The 20,720-nt window shown below is 50.0% G+C and overlaps 1 protein-coding gene across 1 annotated transcript in view; it reads right to left on the reverse strand.

Moving 5' to 3' along the window:
• Positions 1-13,179: 13,179 nt before the first annotated feature.
• The window catches only part of ANTXRL (ANTXR like), an 80,761-nt gene continuing 73,220 nt past the window's right edge, over positions 13,180-20,720 (reverse strand). The window contains exon 18 of the mRNA XM_008173055.4: positions 13,180-18,442. Within this exon, the coding sequence (XP_008171277.2) occupies positions 18,221-18,442 (222 nt within the window). The 3' untranslated portion in view covers positions 13,180-18,220. The remainder of the gene's footprint in view (positions 18,443-20,720) is intronic.

The raw sequence follows: 20,720 nt of genomic DNA on the forward strand, positions 1-20,720 counted from the left end.
CCCGCATTTTTACTCGGGGTTCCGGGGGCAGGATAGTCCGTCTCCCCTGACACCCCTATTCTTGATCCTCCGCTGCCATCATAGGGGTACCTTCCCTTTCGGGGCACTCATTTTTCCAATGTCCCTCCTTTCGGCATATGGCACACTGGTTGCGACCCAGACGCCTTTCCTGTGAGCCAGGGCGCCCACGTCCTCTCATTCCCCGGCCCCTTCCACCTTCCTGAAATCTTCCCCTGCCACCAGCCTGTACTGCTGCAACCATCATTTTCACTTGCCTCTTTTCCTTTTCTCCCTCCCTAAGGCTGTAAGCCCTGTTTGCAGTTTCCAAAATCTGTGCCATTGTCATGCCCATCAAATCCTCCTTTTTCTGCAGTTTCCTTTTAATATCAGGGGTGGCACGGCTGGTAAAGATACCCTTCATAATTGCCTCAGTAGCCTGATCATCGGGGTTTACATTAGTAGTTTGCCTGATGGTATCCCGAATACGCTGCAGAAAAGCAACCGGACTCTCTTTTGGCTCCTGTACTAGCTCATACGGCTTAGCCCAATTGTTATGTCGGACAGCTGAGTGTCGGAGACCATGTAATAGGAGCTCCTTGTATACAGTGAGACGGGTGAGATCTGCCGGCACGTTGGGATTCCACCGGGGGTCTGCTGTAGGGACCTGAACTGCAGCAACAGGAACGTTTGCTGCGTTTGCCTCATGTCTAAGCTGTGCCTCCTCTCGGGCCTTAGACACAACCTGATTACGCTCCACCTCAGACAGCAGGGTCCGCATAAGGACATTACAGTCATCCCAGTCAGGCTTATGGCTAGCCAGACACCCTTCAAAGACCGAGATAAACTTGCTTGGATTCGTAGAGAATTCCCCTGCCTGTGCCTTAAAAGCTGCCAGGTCCACTGGGTTAAAAGGCACCTGGGTATAAACCTGCATTGTAGTGGCTAGGCGATTTTCTGTTCCAGTACGGGCTATCTGAGTCTCAGTAATCAATGGATAGAATCCCACCGAGGGGGCAATCTCTGGGACCTCAGGCACCCTATCTTTATACGGTGGGGGTGTTGGAGCCGAAGGGGACACCGACTCTGCCATTACAACCGGGGGAGGGTTCTGAGGACTAACAATAGTTACTACCGAACCTGTCGGAGTCAAATTACACTTTTGCAAAAGATCTGATCTATCTCTTAACAACATAAACAACTGTACATACATATGTTCATTCCATTTACCCGTACGCTGACAAAACAAAAGCAATTGAAGGATCGTATTATAATTAAGTGATCCCTCCGGTGGCCACCTTTCCTGGTCCTCTAGCTGATATTGAGGCCAGTCTACTGTACAGAACCTTTTTAATTTACCTTTAATCAACGGATCCGATCCAAACACTTTCCAGTTCACCAGAATGCATTCTAAGGGCGTACACCTTGCCCTGCCTGCAGTACTCTGTCCCTGCCCCATACTCTAGGGAGACACTGGGCGTCCCCAGGTCAAAACAGGTAAAGTCCCTACTGGACTGTTCCTACCTTATCCAAGGGCCCGGTTCTGCACCGTCGCCCGCAGCTGTTTCTCCACTAATCAAGCGCGTTGCACCGTTGTGCCCTCCGGGGTCGACCAAATCACGTCTCCGCCGAGGCCCCCGATGAAGTCACCGGTGAGCTCTGGGCGTCGGTCGTCGTTGTAATCCGTCGGCCGCCAGGAGGGATCCGGGCAAGGCTAAATTTCAGCCTCGAGCCCACCCAGGGACGCCAAGACTGTTGCCGGCACAGGGGCCCGAGGACAGCAACAGTGAGGTTCGGTGCCCGGAGTGCTTCACGCCAATAAACATGCCGGGGTGGAGAAACAATCAAAGTTTATTTGAGATCTCAAAGTGGTGCAAGGAGACAGGCAAGTCTCAAATCGAGCACACCAGCAAAAACAGTTTCTCTCTTCTTTATACATTTTACAACTAAGCCCCCTTTCTCCCCCTCTCTACCACCTCCCCCTACTCCCCCTCCCCTCTCTACCGAAGGCATGTTTATACATTTAAGCAACTAAATCATTCTAGGGCTATAAATCTAGCTTATTAGTAACTTCTCTCTAAACAGTTATTTGGTCCTGTTTACCCTTAGTTTATTACCCCTTCCCCAGCTAGAAACATGCAAACCTCATCATTATTGTTTGGTACCTGGTATGAACAAGGTCGTAATTGCTAACTAGCTATTTACACATTCCAATTCCTGTCCTTGGCTTTTGAGGTCGATTAGAGTTAAACATGGAAGGACAGTTTTTAAACATGGAAGAACTCTGGCTCAGGCAGGCATAGTAACCCCAACAGTAGGGTGGGGGGAGAGCCCAGGATTGGGGTGGCAGGGGGTGTGGGTGGAGTTGGGGGGAGAGCCCAGCACTGGGGAGGCAAGGAGGTGCGGGGGCAGCCCAGGGCTGGGGTGGGGGGGCAGCCAAAAATTTTTTTGCTTGGGACGGCAAAAAACCTAGAGCTGGCCCTGTTTGCAAGAGTACTCATTGACATGAACAAGGCTTGGAGAACTGGGCCCTGCAATCGTAATGGCTTATTTTCTACCTAGTAGGCCCAGCACAGCAATACCGTGAGCTCAACCTGCAGTTCAAAGGTTTGGGTAGTTCTCCACAGTAGATCTCTTGATAATATGGAAGCTTACTTGTAGAACAAACAAATCCAGACAGTCCTGTTCGAGGCAACTCGTGAGTACTGGTTTTCATATGGACAAATGCAAAGCTACTTGAAATACAGGGTTTTTCACATTTTATAGTGAACTTGCAAAAAAAAAAAAAAAAAGCAAAAATAAACCCCAAAAAACAAAAAGGGGGAGTTGATGGGGGGGGGGAGGGTTGCCATGGTGCACAAATAATTTGTGCACTAGTCAGAAGGGAAAATAGGCCAAAAATGCTATTAATAAAGTGAATTTTTTTTAAAGTCTTCTGCAAGAGCAAAGAGTGGCTTTGCCACTTAAAAAAATAATCCAGTGTACCATAAATTGTGCATCCTTATATAGCCCTGTCACCATAATAGCTGAACACCTTGCAAACATTAATCCTCACAACGTCCGAGGGCAAGCTAAGAATCAGAGCCAGATCTCCTGGGTTCCAGCCCACTGCTTTAGCTACAAGACCTCCTCAGTTTGAAAGGGTTGCAAAAATTGCACCAATTGCAAAAGTAAGTAAGAGGAAATGAAAAAACAACAACAAAAATTGTGAATTTCTCTCTGCTCTAATTTTATCACAAGTATTGTACACAATGTCCAAATGTTTCAAACTTGGAAGCCTAAAATTAAGCTAAACCACATTTAGGCATCCAAATAAAAGTGGCCTGAGATTCAGGGCTTATCTATATGGGGAAAGCTGACCAGCAGAACTATACTGGGATAGTATCAGAGGGGTAGCCGTGTTAGTCTGGATCTGTAAAAAGCGACAGAATCCTGTGGCACCTTATAGACTAACAGAAATATTGGAGCATAAGCTTTCGTGGGTGAATGGGGAAATTCATCAGCAGAACTACACTGGGATAATTATACCACTAGAGTTATACCATATAACTCCCCAGGTGGATATTCACTCCAGAATAAGAGTGTCCACATCATAGGGAGCTATACCAGTATAACTTCAGCAACAGAACTATCCCAGCATCTGATGAGCCCAGCACTGGGGAGGCAAGCGGGTACGGGGGGAGCCCAGGGCTGGGGTGGGGGGCAGCCAAAAACACACACACACACACACACACACACACACACACACACAATATAGCTGCTTCTTAAGGCCACATAAGGAAAACAAATATTCCCCTAGCTTTTAGCCAAGGGGCTTTATAAATTCTCCATAACTAAAGAACAGCAATACTTTCTCTTGACATGTACAGATGTATTTAAGTACAAATGCATCTGTATAAACTCACCTCTGAGATGATATGCCTATAGAAGTGTGAGCTGGGAGAAATGGACTTCAGTGGAACTGCACCATATTACTCCAGCAAAGAATTTGGTTCCTTAGATCTAGTATTCATTAAATAAGCAATCCTACAATGACAACAATCCAGCATATACAATCCCTGTTTCTCAGTGTGCTACCGTGGTGGCACAGAGGTAGAAAGTATTGGTGAGGCAATATGTTATTTGCAAGCGCCCATGAGTTTTAAAAACATCGAAGAGTCACAGTTGTTTGTGGATTCCCCAAAAAACCCTTGACAATATCTCCTTAAATGCTTGCCTCGCAGAAGAGGGCAGGTCTTTTTGCGGATACAGACTAACACGGCTGCTACTCTGAAACCTGTCATTAACAGTGTCTGGAAACCCCATTCAGTGGGCAATTTCAAAATTTAAGCTCAGGGGTCTGGGAACAGGCTCTTGGGGCTTCTGGACTGCTGAGGAGCCAGAGAGCCCTGGGAGAACAAGGCTGCTGAGGATCTGGAAGGCGAGCTTATGAGAAACCAGGTAGGTTTGCAAACCTGTCTGACAGGCAGGAGTCTGCCAGAAATCTGCCTGGTTTCCAGAGGAATTTCACTGAAATCGACACATGCCTGCAGCGTGTGTCCATTTAATCAAATCTGCATTTTCCAACAGAAAAACATTATTGGAAACTTTCCACCCAACTGTACTCATTCTAGCAAGGCACAACACATCCAATAGCAAAAAATCAGCAAGGCACTTTTAGAGGGTGCTGTGGCTTAGTTGGTTAAGGTGCCTGCCTAATAAACAGGAAATCCAGGATTCAGATCCCTATGGTGCCTCTGGCAGGTGTTTAGGTCAGACTAGATGATCACATCTAGAACCGTAACATCAGGGCGTTGCTGTGCGTTTGATGGAAATACATTGTCATGTACTGGCCTCCAGTGGCTAATCTAAAAATAGCACTGTTTCAGTCATCAGTGTCCCAGATGTAAGAGGCCCATTTTTGTCCTTATTGAAAGGAGTGCAACTTCCACTGAAGGCCATAGGAATTGCACCTATGTATTTATTAGCGGAGGGCAGAATTTGCCATGTAACTGGGGCAGTTTAGGGCTGGAAAGTATGCCTGATGCTAGGCCAACATCTGCTGAAAGTCAGGGAAAGGAACGCAGGTAGGAAACAGAGACATCCCCAGCCCATTCCACCGGTGGGAGTGACTCACTGTTAGGAAGAGGGGGAACACACAGCTTTGATCGTAAGATGAGTCTGAGCCACAGAGACGCCTGATGGTTAGATCTAGGATTTTGGGTCAGTCCATGATGGCCACAGGGGCCAAAGGTTCATCACCACAGTTATGCTCAGAGGGGGGTTTTGCCCAGGGCTCTCTAATCTACCCCTTGCTAGCACTGAGACAACTGAAACAGCCGCTCACCTGCATCATTTATAGGGATAACAAGAATATCCAGAGTAAGGACTAAAATGTACTGAAGAGTTCTGGAAGGGATAAATCCACCTGCTTCAGAGCATGAGTGGACATCTGGCTATTGTGGGTCAGGAAGGAATTTTCCAGGGATGGGGAGATCATCCCATAACTCCCTGCTGCAGGGCTTCTTGTTCCTTCCTCTGAAGTTGCTAGCATTGGTGACTGTCAGAGACAGGATACTAGACTAGATGCCTCTAATCCTGCAGTTCCTGGATTCTGAAGCTTGGCCCCTTGCCAGACTGCAGCCTGGGTGAATCCATCCCCCATCTTTTGTCTGTGTGTTCCACTCTATGCATCTGAAGAAGTGAGCTGTAGCCCACGAAAGCTTATGCTGAAATAAATTTGTTAGTCTCTAAGGCTTGGTCTACACTAAACCCCCAAATCGAACTAAGGTACGCAACTTCAGCTACGTGAATAACGTAGCTGAAGTCGACGTACCTTAGTTCGAACTTACCGCCGTCCAGACCCGGCAGGCAGGCTCCCCCGTCGACTCCGCGTACTCCTCGCGGCGAGCAGGATTACCGGAGTCGATGGGGAGCACTTCTGAGTTCGATTTATCGCGTCCAGACTAGACGCGATAAATCGAACCCAGAAGTTCGATTGCCTGCCGCCGAACCAGCGCGGTAAGTATAGACAAGCCCTAAGGTGCCACAAGTACTCCTGCTCTTTTTGCGGATACAGACTAACACAGCTGCTACTTTGTAACCATCCTTCAGGGGGCACTGCCAGCCCCACAACCTGGGATCTCTTAGAACACTATCCCGCTGGAAACTCCCCTATACATTAATGGGATCAGCTGCTCCTCAGTGCCAAATGTAGAGGGAAATGGGCTTGTAAGAGGGTTACCACATTCAGAGCACCCCCTGCATGGCCTGGAGCAGTCCTATAGCCCCTCACCTCAATTTCTCTCCAAGGGTCCCAGAAATAATCTACTCCCAACAAAGAGGCTTTAAAACAATATTCCCCCACAAGTGTACAGGGTAGGGGAAGGAAGGTGTAATTTACTTAATCTAATCCAGCTCCTAAAATAAATCCCCTTCAAACAGGGTTTCCACAGCCCCCCTGAGTCTTCAGAAAGGCTGCGCACCCATGGCTCACCACTGGGATTTTCTAAGGGTTTCTGGTGCAAAATGTGCCTTAAAAGACTGAGGTCTCATTAAACTGTAAAGAACAGAGAATGAAATCAATTCCCCTGCGTGCAGTACGCACTAAGTAACCATGACTGGCGAGAAGATGCAGGGTTTGTTGTTTGTGGCACACAAGCTGCTTTCAGGCCACGGAGTTTCTATCTCTATATTTTGCCACGACCCCCTTAACGTGTGCACAAATGGGCTTTCAGTCTCGACATTCTCCTGGGAAACAGCAGATCAGAGGTGGCAGCCTGAGCACCTTGTGGCTGCGGGAAAGCAGTAGGATACCTACTGTGGTGAGACAGCAAGTCAGCCTTCCTCCCCCTCCCTCCCCCCGCACTGATACTTGCCTTCCTCCTTTGATATATATCCCACAGCTGTGACCCACACTGGCTCAGTTGCCAGCTGGGCTTTTGATCTATGAGGACAAAAGTGACCACATCAGAGCCTGGACTTGCAAGCTGCCTGTGCGGCTGTAGCATTTGAATAATAGAATATTAGGGTTGGCAGAGACCTCGGGAGATCATCTAGTCCAACCCCATGCTCAAAGCAGGACCAACACCAACTAAATCATCCCAGCCAAGGCTGTGTCAAGCCAGGCCTTAAAAACTTCTAAGGATGGAGATTCCACCACCTCCCTAGGTAACCCATTCCAGTACTTCACCACCCTCCTAGTGAAATAGTTTTTCCTAATATCCAACGTTGACATCCCCCACTGCAACTTGAGACCATTGCTTCTTGTTCTGTCATCTGCCACCACTGAGAATAGCCTAGCTCCATCCTCTTTGGAACCCCCCCCTTCAGGTAGTTGAAGGCTGCTATCAAAACCCCCTCACTCTTCTCTTCTGTAGCCTAAATAACCCCAGTTCCCTGAGCCTCTCCTCGTAAGTCATGTGCCCCAGCCCCCTAATCATTTTCATTGCCCTCTGCTGGACTCTCTCCAATTAGTCCACATCCCTTCTGTAGTGAGGAGATCAAAACTGGATGCAACACTCCAGGTGCGGGCTCACCAGTGTTGAATACAGGGGAATAATCACTTCCCTCGATCTGCTGGCAATGCTCCTACTAATGCAGCCCAATATGCCGTTGGCCTTCTTGGCAACAAGGGCACACTGCTGACTCAGATCCAGCTTCTTGTCCACTGTAATCCCCAGATCCTTTTCTGCAGAACTGCTGCTTAGCCAGTCAGTCCCCAGCCTGTAGCGGTGCATGGGATTCTTCCTTCCTAAGTGCAGAACTCTGCACTTGTCCTTGTTGAACCTCATCAGATTTCTTTTGGCCCAATCCTCCAATTTGTCTAGGTCACTCTGGACCCTATCCCTACCCTCCAGCGTATCTACCTCTCCCCCAGCTTAGTGTCATCTGTGAACTTGCTGAAGGTGCAATTAATCTCATCATCCAGATCATTAATAAAGATATTGAACAAAACCCCAGGACCGACCCATGGGGCACTCCACTTGATACCAACTGCCAACTAGACATCAAGCCGTTGATCACTACTCGTAGAGCCTGACAATCTAGCCAGCTTTCTATCCACCTTATAGTCCATGCATCCAATCCATATTTTTTTAACTTGCTGGCAAGAATACTGTGGGAGACGGTATCAAAAGCTTTGCTAAAGTCAAGATAAAGTCAAGAAGCATAGACATTAGGGTTACCATTCGTCCGGATTCTGCCGGACATGTCCGGCTTTTTTGAGTTAAAAATAGCGTCCGGGGGGAATTTGTAAATGTCTGGATTTCTCCCCCTGCAGAGCGCCCATGGCTGACAGGGCATCCGGCCGGATTGTGCCACTCGCACGGGGCTCTGGCAGCCAGAGCCCCTCCTCCACTTCCCCCTCCTCTCCCCTGCAACTTGAGACCACTCCCCTCCCTCTCGCTCCCTCCCTCCCTCCCCATCCCTGCATTCGCAGATCGCCGGCCGGCCGTTCGCCTCGGGCCTCCGGCAGTCTGGAGCTCCGCCCCCTGCTCCTCTCCCTGCTGCCGAGCGCACTGCTCTGCAGCACTCTGTTCTGAGCAGCACGGTAAGGGGGTCAGGGGGTCAGAGAAGCGGCAGGGAGATTCTGGAGGGGGGTAGTCAAGAGACAGGGAGCAGGGGGGGAGGGTTGGATGGGTCAGGAGTTCGGGGGGGCTGCCTGGGGGTTGGGGGTGTAAGGTTTTGGGCAGTCAGAGTACAGGTGGGGGGGTCAAAGGAGGGGGCAGTTGGGGGACAAGGAACAGGGAGGCTTAGGTAGGGGGTGGGGTTCTGGAGGGCAGTCAGGGGACAGGGAGCAGAGGGGTTTAGATGGGTCAGGAGTTCTGGGGGGGGCTGTCAGGGGGTGGGGAGTGGTTGGATGGGGCGCGGGAGTCCCTGGTGTCTGTCTGGGGGTGGGGGTGTGGATAAGGGTTGGGGCAGTCAGGGGACAGGTAGGGGGTAGGCTCCTAGGGGGCCAGTTAGGATGGGGGGAAGGTCTCAGGAGGGGGCAGTCAGGGGACAAGGAGCAGGGAGGCTTAGGTAGGGGGTGGAGTCCTGGGGGGCAGTTAGGGGCAGGGGGTCCCAGGAGGGGGCAGTCAGGGGACAAGGAGTGGGGGGGAGGGTTGGGGGTTCTGAGGGGGCGGGAAGTGGGAGGGAGTGGAAGGGGCAGGGGCGGGGCTAGGGCAGGACGGGGGCAGGGCTAGGACGGGGCTCCTCCCGTCCTCTTTTTTGATTGTTGAAATATGGTAACCCTAATAGATATACCCTTGAATGGGAACTGAAGGGAATGTCAGAGCAGTGCATGGAGCGGGTTGCTCAGCTCCCACTGAATAGTGCTGAGTCAATATCTCTGCATGGAGCTAGAGCAGAGGTGGGCAAACTATGGCCCGCGGGCCACATCCAGCCCGCGGGACCGTCCTGTCCATCCCTTGAGCTCTCGGCCGGGGGGGGCTAGTCCCCGGCCCCTCCCCTGCAGCCTTAGCTTGCCGTGCCGTCAGCACTCTGGGCAGTGCGGCTGCAAGTTCCTGCCGGGCAGCGTGGCTGTGAGAGCCACCAGGTGTAATGTATTAAGTTGCTCCCCGTAGGAATGTGCTACTTACAGAGCACCAGGACTGGCAGCCATAAGTAGTACACTGTAAGTAGCACATTCCTACAGGGAACAATTTAATACACTACACCCAGCACTCCATACAGTTTTGGAACCCCAAGTTTGCCCACTCCTGAGCTAGAGGGACTGTGCTGCTTAGCTGCTGAGATTCAGATGAGTTATAATTCACAATAGCCAGAGCATTGTGCTCATTCAAGATCACAGCACAGGGTTTTTCAAGCTGCCGGTGTCAGTAGTTTACAGCTGGCCTGTCATTCCACCAGGAGCGGGCAGTCTTTTTTCACTTCCTGGCCCCAAATGCTGCAGCCCGTAGGGTCCTGCCATTGATTTCAGGGGCAGCAGGCTAGGGTAAGTTTGTGTCTATAATATAGCTTGTACTCCTGAGCTAGCATGTTGGGCTGGAAGGTGCTAAATCAGCATAACAGGCTATTTATAGAGAGGCTGGAACCAGAACCCTGGAGCCAAACATTCCTGATGGTTAGAGGAGTTCAGGTCAGAGCTGAATTCTGTGTCTCAGGCCTGTAGCTAGTGTTACGAGAATACTAACCAGCAACAGCTGCAGTGAGCATCTGGTGTTTGTTACTGGCTCTGGGAGAGCTTTTGTGCATCTGAACTCTTTCAAGAGCTCAGGATTGCCTTTCCCGTAACACCCCAACAGCACAATGTTAGTTAGAGCTGGGCAAAACAGTGGAGGCCATGCAGCCCAACTGGGTGAACTGTGTCCTGTGCCAAGCTGTTTGTCAGAAACAACAATGCTGATGATGAAGGGATGCAGCTCCTGGGGCTCTTGGCTCAGGTTAAAGGGATGAGCAGAATAACAGCCCCCACACTCGGCCACAGCACAGGTTCTGCCTGCCTGAGCCTGCCGCTGGTTTGATCCAATGACTTAATGCAACACTCAGATCCACTAAGCCAACTCCGGGCTCTTTCCTGGGGAGCAGGATTGGGCTTGCCATGATGCAATTCCCTGAGCCTGACTGACCCTTAGCCTGCAGCCCCTTTACAGTGCAAAGGGGTCGTAGGTCAGGTGTCTAGCCCAGCCCTGGGTTACAGAGCCCCTACACCAGGGCAAACTTTTTGGCCTGAGGGCCACATCAGGTTTCTGAAATTCCAACAGCTAGGCGTGGCCTGGCCCCCGCCCTCTATCCAACCCCCCCCCCCCCCCCCCCCAGCTCCCTGTCCCCTGATGGCCCCCCCGGGACCCCTGCCCCGTCCACCCCTCTCTGTCCCCTGACCACCCCCGGACCCCCCACCCCTGACTGCCCCCTGCCGCCCCATCTAACCCCTCCTCTCCTTCCTGACTGCCCCCCCCCCCGGACCCTTGCCCCATCCAACCAACCCTTCTCCCTGACCGCCCCCGGAACGCCAGCCCCTAACTGCCCCCTGGCCTCCCCATCCAACCCTCCCCTCCTTCCTGACTGCCCCCCGGGACCCCTGCCCCCATTCAACCCTCCTGTTCCCTGCCCTCTGACCGCCCCGACCCCTATCCACACCCCCACCCTCTGACCACCACCCCGAATTCCCCTGCCCTCTATCCAACCCCCCCTGCTCCCTGCCTGGAGCACTGGTGGCTGGCGGCCCTACAGCCGCACCTCCCAGAGCACTGGGTCAGGCTGGCTCTGCAGCTGTGCTGCCGGGCAAGAGCTCACAACCCCACCGCTCAGTGTTGCGCCAGCCTGAGGCTGTGGGGGAGGGGGAACAGCAGGGGAAGAGCCGGGGGCTAGCCTCCCGGGCCAGGAGCTCAGGGGCCAGGCAGGACGGTCCCGCGGGCCTCCGTAGTTTGCCCACCTCTGCCCTACACCCCGGGGTTCTGCAGAAGTGGAGGGAGGGCCAGAGTAGTCAGTGAGTGGTGGGGATAGAAGGGGCGGGAAGAGGGTGTGGTCAGGGCATTCTCCCTCCCCCCACCTCCTCCAAGATTCTGTGCCTCAGCAAAGCCCTGTTTGGACTGTGAAGCAAGACTGCCCCTCTACAGCCCCTGAATATTTGAGGAGCAGTGGGCGCTGTCCGGGGTTCTCTGCTCGGTGTCCCGTCAGGTTCCCTTCTTTTGACCCTTTGACCACACTCCTGTCCCTGGTTTTTCATTAGTTGTCCCCCGTAATCATTTGGGTTTTAGGCCCTGTGGGTCCTCCCCTTAGGCTGGGGGGGGGATCCTTTAGCAGTGGGCGGGCTCACACCCGCCCACTTCCCGGAACCCAATAGGTACAGCCCCTGAATAGGGAAGGTACAGGCCACTTCCCAGGCCAGCATAGGGATGAATCTGCCTCTGTGCTCCCTGGCTTTCCCTCCCTGTGGCCTCCCCTCCCTGTGGCCTCTGCATTGTCCAGCTGGCTGTGTGCTTGCATCTGCCCACTCAGATCTGCATACATCAGCTTCCTGGCTGCTCTCCTCCCCCCTCTCATTCCATAGTGGCTGACATGCCGTGCGGACCGTGTGCAGCTTTGCCACAGCCTTGGTCGCTAGTCATTGTGGCCTGCCTGGCTTGAGGATTTTTGTGGCCTATCCCCATGACCTTTCCACTTCCGCTGCGTCTCTGCTAAAGCCCCATGGGGATGCAAAGAGATTCAGAGGAAATGCTCCCAGCAAGAAAATAAAGGGCTTGCTAGGCTGCGTGGGATGGGAAATTACAGGGCCAATCCCGCCGTCATTACACAGGCAAGATTCCCAAAATCAGTGGGAGCTTTGCTTAAGCAAGAAATGCAAGATCTCTCCCACAGGAAGAGCCCTGTGTGTCCTGTGATCCCACATCTGTAGAATTTGCCTAGAGTTCGCAACATGCTGCAGAATTACGCTCCACAATCTCAGCTTTCTTTTTTGGTTTAAATATACCTCAAGCCCTCAAGGTAGCAAAACACCCTTGCAGTGGTGACCTGAGTGTGAACTGCTGTGGTGGTTGACTTTAGTGCAATTACTCTGAATTTTCAGCCATGCACATGAGATCAGAACGTGCTCCTAAGTAATTAAGCCCTGCAAGGTAGGCAAGGTTTGTCACTCCCATTCAGGAATGGGAAAAGAGGGTCACAGAACAAGCAGCTGGCACACAGCTGCCCATCGGGCCAGTATGTAAAGGGGTGGCACTGCAGGCGAACCCCATCTTATTTTCCAGTTGGTACATCAAAATATTCCCTCTGTAAAGGATCAGGGCCAAGGGAAGCCAAAAACAACCAACCAAAATAGGTGTGTCTCCTTTAGTAAAGTCTCATGGCAGGAGCATTTGTAATCACAGCTCGGAGGCCTCAGGTTCAAAGCTCCTTGCCCAAGTCCTCAGAGAAAGTCTCTGCTTGCTCAGGTTAGTCTCCTGTAGTCAGGGAGAGGGAGATCACACACACCTGACAACCTGGATAGCTTATAGCTCCCTGGTTTGGTTTAAATAAGTCAGTCCTAGGGTGACGCAGGGAATCTCCTGTTGTGGTTGTGAGCACCTGGCCGTCCCTTCAGAGACAGGACACTCCTTTGCACAGCAGCAGAGCACCAGCTAGCACTCAGGAGTCCTGACTCCCAGTTCCTTGCTCTACCCACAACATGAGTGAACTAATGAGGAACAGTATATTAAAGGGTCAGATAATCTTGCGGCCACATAAAACGTTCCTTGGAGTGAAATCATTCGCTCTAATGTGTAACCGTTAAGCACTTTTATTGCTGATTTAAAATCCATTAAGACTACATTACGTTGGATTATGAGATTTTGGCTACATTTCCCACATTTGCATGTAGATATTATTGTCGCAGGGTTTTTCAGAGAAATGGAGCAGGCGCACAAAATGCATAAAGGTTATACAATTATAACATGGAAGCAGCATGTTAGTTACAGAAAGTTGTACCACATGTACCGGCAACAAACCCCCATGAAGAACCCCCTTAAACTTTAGCAATAAGAAATCCAACACGTTCCATCAACTTCCTCTGTCCCCAACGTTTTATGGCTGTCATGTCAGCCCACATCCCCACTACTTCTGAGCGCGTACATCTTTCTAGAAAATATTTGTACAGTACATTGTTGTCCCTTATAAACCAAGCAATTTCTCTCTTCCCCAAAATGTAAATCTATCATTATCTACATATCTGTTCAAGCATTGTTAAACGTTAGAAATCTCCTGGTTTTCCTACATTTTGCATTACTCAAAAGCATCAGATCAGTAACAAATGTCTAAATGTACTAGGCAGTACCCAATAATTCCCGTTTCCCAAAGCTACAGAGAACAATTTAAGAATACCATACCGTATTATCACACTCCCATGCATAGCATCCTGGGCCACCTGTATTTATTCACCTTAAGCCCCTTTTAATAAATTACTCTAACTGTCCAGCAGTAAAGTTCAGAAGTGTCCTGTCTCCTCTGTGTTAAACTCTCTATATTTACAGAAGCTGGGCTGTTTTCTCGGGAAAATGCTTTTTTTAAATGAAAAAGTCAAAGGATGGTGCCGATCACATTGACAAAAGCCATAATAAGAATATAAAGGCTTAGAGAAAAACAGGTGCATGTGCATCTGAATTGGTACAGTTCATGACTCAATCCATCACTGAGCTCACTCACTAATAAGAGGAGCTGACCTTTTTAGATTTAGGACTGTTTGACCCACAACCTTGATCTTGATGCATCATGAACTGAGGTTGGTACACAGCCCTTAATAGGCTAAACCACGGTGGTCTTGGATGAATCCTGATCACTTGGAGTCTGATTCTCCACTGCTTTGCATTTTGCATTACTGTTTACACCAGTGTTAAGTGTGTGCCAGATGCTCCCAAATCCAGATTCTCCAATCATGCCAGGGAAAGCATTAGACACTCACGGTGCACAGGTAAAAATGAGACAGGAGGCTCCAAGGTAGTGGCGAATGGTTCCCTTTGAAACACTTCCTTACAGTGTTTGCTATGGAGCACTGTAATCACAATTGGCCAAACATACAGATGAAAATAACAATAGCATATTCAACTGTCAGGCCAGGGAAAGGGACACCGTCAGGTTAAAAAGCCTGGGCCAGATCCTCAGCTGGTGCAAAGTGGCATAGCTCCATTGAAGTCCATGGAACAACGCCAATTTAAATCAGCCGAGGCTCTGACCCAATAGACTACAAAAAAGCCAAATTGCTTCACCTGTGTTATTGTAACTCCTGAAATAATCAAAATGGAAAAGATTTGTACAAGTCCAAATGTCCTTTCTGCAGCCAGTGCCCTAGGTTTACATTTAGTGCTGCATTCAGCTTGCACAATGAAAATACGCTGGTCAGTTTCACTTTTGCTTCTCACCAATTTCACTGTCCAGCTCTCACACAATGCTGTAGGGCTTGGGTTGCAGACACTGCAGGGGCAGGTTTGCAATACAAACCAAAAGCTGATTTCCTGGGAATTTAACTCTCTAGCTATAGATACTCACGGAAACACTTTGCCCTCCTCCAGGGTGTACGCTGCGGTAGTTTTAGAAGAGATGGAGTCAGAGCAGTGTAAAGCTTGAGTAATGCAGCAGTGAATTTAGCACTGCGAATGGACCTCATCGTCTGGAATCCCAAACAACTGCAATCCCAGCTGTGCACATGAGTTTATTGAAGATGGATTCCTTGCACAGCCAAGATTAGACACATTTTTGCAAAGGTAAAAGTATTGTTATACCTGTCAATCTGCAGATGAGTCAGCTGTTTGAATAGCTTGTGAAAAACCTTTAGGCATTGGCATATGTAACACAGATCCCTGGGCCAAACTCCGCTGGCATTTACACTGGGTGTACATCTGCAGTGACCCCATAAAAGTCATTGGAGCTACTCTGGATTTACACAATGATGACAGAATTTGGCTGCTTTTCTCACTGGCTAACAGTAGTCCTGGCCCATCAAGAAAAACTTTATAAATAGAACCAATTTTTGTAAGTTAATTTTCCCTGCTTGTTATCTGCTCCCAGCACTGTGGGTCTCCATAGTACCTCAATCCCCACTGGTGGTGAATTAAGTGTTGGTGAAAGGTCTGACAACCCTAATGTCCTTTCTATATGCACAGGCAGTAGCCACACAAGCTTCGCCACCAATGTGCCAGATCTCAATGACAGCGCTTGAGGCTGGGAGGGATGTTCAGTATCCTTTGTCATTTCAATTATCGGCCTCTGCTGAGATTGCCAACCAGAGGGGTGGTTAATGCCAACTGCTTATTGTGATGTAGACACCTGTCCGCTAGGGACTGGGCTGAGACCCACCAAACTCATTTCACAGAGGCTCCTCCAAAGAGATATCAGGCAATACCAACATCCAGTCACTACCAGTCTGGGCTAAATGGATGGTCTTGCCATGGAAAAGTTGGTAGCCCATTCCCACTCTCCCCCGGCTCATCCAGTCCCCTTCACTGAAGACAGTGGAGTTTCGCCATAACTGAAATGGAGAATAAGACACATTATTTTTGCCTTTCAACTTAAAGCAGTGAGAACGAACAACTGCTGACTAATTAGACGTCACACTGGCTGCAGATGTGGGAGTGCTGCTCTCAAAGCAAAGCTTTAAATGGAGGGGGAGTAATCCAGATAGGAGATGTTAACCCACCACAAGCCATTCCCTCTGTCTCTGCCACGTATGGGCCAACCCGGCAGACCGCACTCATGTGGAGTAAGGAAGGTAGGACTGGACCAAGCTATAAGTAATGTACCTGATTCTCCTCTCAGTGCAGTGTGAGGCCCCAATTTGAGCATGCAAATAATCCTATTGACTTCAATGGAATTTAATCATAGACCTAAAGTTAACCACATTCTTCAGTGCTTTGCTGTCTCAGGTCTAAACCAGGAGCAATTCCAGTGTAATCAATGGGACCAGATCCGCAGCTGGTGTAAATGGGTGCTGCTGCTCCTCTGACTTCACAGTGGAGTTATGCTGATTCCTGTGAGCTGAGTTTATGACCCAATAGCATGCCATAGTGCTGCGTGTCTTTACCAATTAGGCCTTGTTGGGCCCTTTATTATCTCCTGTTCTGTACACACAGCCTGTAACGATGATCAGCATAGAATGGTGAGAGCTAGTTATTGGGTTCTGCAACTGGGCGTTTCCACTGGAAAAAACAAGCCTGATTCTCATCTACCCTAAGGCCTCTTTATGTCGCACCAGGAGTGCAGATGCCATAAAGTGAGAGTAAATGCAAGGCATTACTACAGTTTCCTCTTGGGATTATATGGCCATGAACAGGTGCCAGGTTGTATCTGCTCCCCCACAGAAATAGATAGACCATGCCAATAAGACACAATACTTAGTCCTGCCATGAGTGCAGGGAACTGGACTAGATGATCTCTCAAGGGTCCTTCCAGTCCTACGATTCTAAGATGCAACATGGTCATCCTCTCTACGACTTCAGTAATACCATTTGCATGTGGATCTGAAGACACCCTTTCTGATGCAGTATAATATAGGATGGGGCGAGCAATGTAAGTCCATGAGTTATTTTGCTTCACTAGGGATGAGCTGGGTACAAACCACTCAGGCTTTAGCCCCAGTCATGAGGCACCCCGTAATCCCACGTCAGATATTCCCCACCTACGTGCATGCGCTTGTGTCTCTGCTTAGTGTCAGACACAACTGAGGCTCATCAATGTTTAGGAGTCCCACAGGTTTGGGATGAATAAAAACCAAAAGGAAAGCCCATGCTGACAGATCAGATTCTGTGTGTTTTATACACACAGATAGATAGTAATGTTCCATATTGAGGGCATGGGGGTCTCTGATATATAAAAGGATTCAGATGTGTTTTCATCTGAATCACAAAAGAGCTCAATCCTTCACTCCTGCTAGCAGTGAAGTCTATGGGAAGCAGATGTGGGATCAGTCCCTGTGTGTTCCCACGTATGTCTGATGTATCAGACATGCTACTTATATACAGTAGCAGTCACATATAAGGGACATATACTTCTGTTCCATGTGGGAGGCCTTTTTATATAAATGAAAATTAAAAAATGCAAAAAACCTAGAAACTTTTTTCCACATTCTCCTGAACTTTGGAAAGATCTGCCCCAGTCTGAGGTTTTCAGAACCCCAAATTAACCTTTACGGGCTGTGTCTGATGAAATTAAGAACAAAGGCTAAATCTAGTTAAATCAAAGATTTTGGTTTCAAAAATGAGCTTCTCGGGGGGGAAAAAAACCACAGGGCAGATTCCACACCCTAAATCACTGGAACTGCATGGTGAATAGCTCCGTTATCATTACCCAGGGAAATTCCCCTTGCAGAACAAACCAAGGAAAATGCTCCCTTGTAATCACAGCTCCCTGTTCACATTGTGTTTGTGGGGAGAAGAGCAACTTTCAATTCCCTACGTTTACCCAACTCATTTGCAGGTGGCACCTTTCGACTGACTGATGCATGTGTATCTGGCTTGGGTTTTCATGTATGATAGGACATATAATGTCATACAAACGTCATGTGTGGATAAATCCAAAGAATGTGTGTGTGTGTATATATATCTATATAAACACTGCTACTGTTTCGGTTTTGTTCTACATCCAGTAGCTCCAGAATTATCCACTGAATGTTTACTCAGCACGTGTGGCATAAATATATTTATACAGTAAAACTGACACTTGGCAATTTTTTTTTTTTTTGCTGACCAGCAACAAATTTCGCTATCTTTCGACTGTAAACCAAGCCTCAATAAATATGCCATGCTCAGCAGAGAGCAATCTTGGTTTTTGCCGCACTCTAAGCCAGGGGTTGTGGGGGCGGGCGCGCCGGAGGAGGTCCCGGGGGCACTCGGGATGGGGGTGGTCCAGGAGGCGGCTGCCTGGAAGGAGGCTGCAGAGAGGCCGAAGGCGAGGTGCTTCTCGGAGTGTTGTTGAGGGGGGTGGCGTCATGCTTCGGCGGCGGGCGGTATGGGGTTGTGCTTCCATCTGATTTCACCCGGGTGAAGTTTATGCATCGTCCCTGGTTAAAAGAAAAATCGTTATTTGTAAAACCTACATGTGTTTTGCAGCAGCTAGCAAGCCCAGTGCCAATGGGATCGGAGACAGCAGTGCTGTAACGCTGTTTTTTGCTATGGAAATACCTATAGATCTTCATCCACGGGACATTCATTGGGCCCCCACCAGCAAAGTTCAGACCTTCGCTTTATCAAACACGGGGGGGTTCTGACACAGGTTTTGCTTGAGCCTCTTAGTGAGAAAAAGGCCCACTCTGAAATTCAGCTACTGCGCTGAAGTCTCTCAGAGGTGTTTGGAAAGGGGATCTCTGAGTGGGTGGCTCTATCACAGTCATGCTACAGTACTTTGAACTTCCACTGCACCTTGTCAGCCACAGATCTCAAAGCTTCTCCCGCAGGTATCGCCATTTGACAGCTGGGAAAATGACGGCACAGAGCGGGGGCAGACTTGTCTAAAGCAGAGCAATGAGCCGGGGGGCAGAAGTGGGAGTAGAACACAAGTTTCATGACTCCCAGGCTTCTGCTCTAACCACTAGACGTCACTGTGTCTAAGGACTGGTGATATATACAGGACAAGTCAATGTACGCTCAATGAAGAGGAGTCCCACATCTTGCTTTGCTTCTCCATTTAGCTCTACACTAACATCGCCCCGTCTTCTGTGCGTATGAGAGACAGCTGGAGAAAGCACAATGGCCCTGACCTGGGAGAAGGCAATATACCTTGCCCCAAAACTAGTCCAAGTCCTGCTCTGGACAAGGCCCCAGCAAGGGCGACTCTATGGTTTTTGCTGTCCCAAGCATGGCAGTCAGGCAGCTTTCGGCGGTCCACTGGTCATGCGGATTCGGCGGCATGCCTGCAGGAGGTCCGCCGGTGCCGTGTGTTCAGCGTCCCCGCTGTCGAATTACCACCAAAGCCGCGGGACCAGCGGACCTCCCACAGGCATGCCGCTGAAGGCAGCCTGACTGCCGCCCTCACAGCAACCGGCAGGCCGCCCCCGCGGCTTGTCGCTCAAGGCACGCGCTTGCTGCGCTGGTGCCTGGAGCCACCCCTGAGGGTGCCCAGGGTAAGGCAAAGTACCCCTATGGGGTGCATGCACATCACACACACTAGCATTCAAAAACAACGCAGTTCTTGGACCTCAAACCAGCCGCCTTAAGGCAGGGTCTGCGGATGGTTTACATGGAAAAGAGGCCCAACTTTGTGATGCTCACTGTAGCCCTGCTGGTAGAGTTATGCAGGACATGGCCTAGGGTCCTTAGCCCTCCGGTCCCACACCGAGAACACCAGCAAGTCATGTGATAGCGTAACATGTTTCCCGATTCAGGGGATTTTGAAATGGGTGTGGCCTATTGCGTGGGCTGGGCTGTCGGGAGCTGCCTAGGTGGCATTTCAACACCGTAGTGGGTGGGGAAACAAAGAGGAAACAGAAAGAAATGTTGAAGGATGTCCTGCGTCTTTAAGGGCTACACACATTTTCAACAGGGCTTCCCCCAGCCAAAGCAGAGCTCTGTCAGGCTCCCTTCAGCCAAGCTCCAGAGAGGAAGAGGGAAAGAAGCACCCTGCCAGCACCAGAGCCCACCCAGCAATCCCAGACACACACCAGCCGCTCCCCTACCTCCCGACCTGCCCAGCTTCGCAGCTGCCAAGTCTTGCATGGCTCCCCATCCTACCCCCTGCCGCTGCTTGGGGGAAACTCATTACATCCTTTGGAGATTCCCCATGTCCCAATGCTAAACTTGGCAGCTGCGGATCTGGCCTTGCATCCTCCTGGTTTTGGGGGGAGGGAGGGAGAGTTTTGCAGCAAAGTTGTTGCTTTAAACCTGGCAAGAGTCTGTGCTTTTGAGAGTGAGTCAGGCCCCTCACCATCAAACAAAAGGCTAGATATGATGGCTCTCTGAAAATTCAGGATTGACACCGCCCATGAGTATGAGAAGCCAGCCCCACCTCCAAGTAACCAACAGTCAGGACACTCAGCTGGGATTTAGGTGACTCAGGATCAAATCCCTCCAACAGAGGATTTGATGTGGAAGACCCAGGTTCACACCCCAAAAGCTGTCCGATTTGGAGAGGCTTGACTCCAGGTCTCCCAGGTGAGTCCCCTTGCAGAAAAGGTCTCGGTTCCATGCCGCTGCAGCACAGGAATTTGTTTTTTGAAATCTCAGCAATGTTCGTGGGATGGGAAACCCATTTCCCGCCCAGCTCTAGGCCTCAGAACATTCAACCTGGCAGGCTCCGCCCACTGCCCGGCTGTTCGAGAAGTGATCTGCACGACTATGTTGCTG

Source organism: Chrysemys picta, chromosome 7, assembly GCF_011386835.1.
Source record: "Chrysemys picta bellii isolate R12L10 chromosome 7, ASM1138683v2, whole genome shotgun sequence".
Taxonomy (NCBI): domain Eukaryota; kingdom Metazoa; phylum Chordata; order Testudines; family Emydidae; genus Chrysemys; species Chrysemys picta.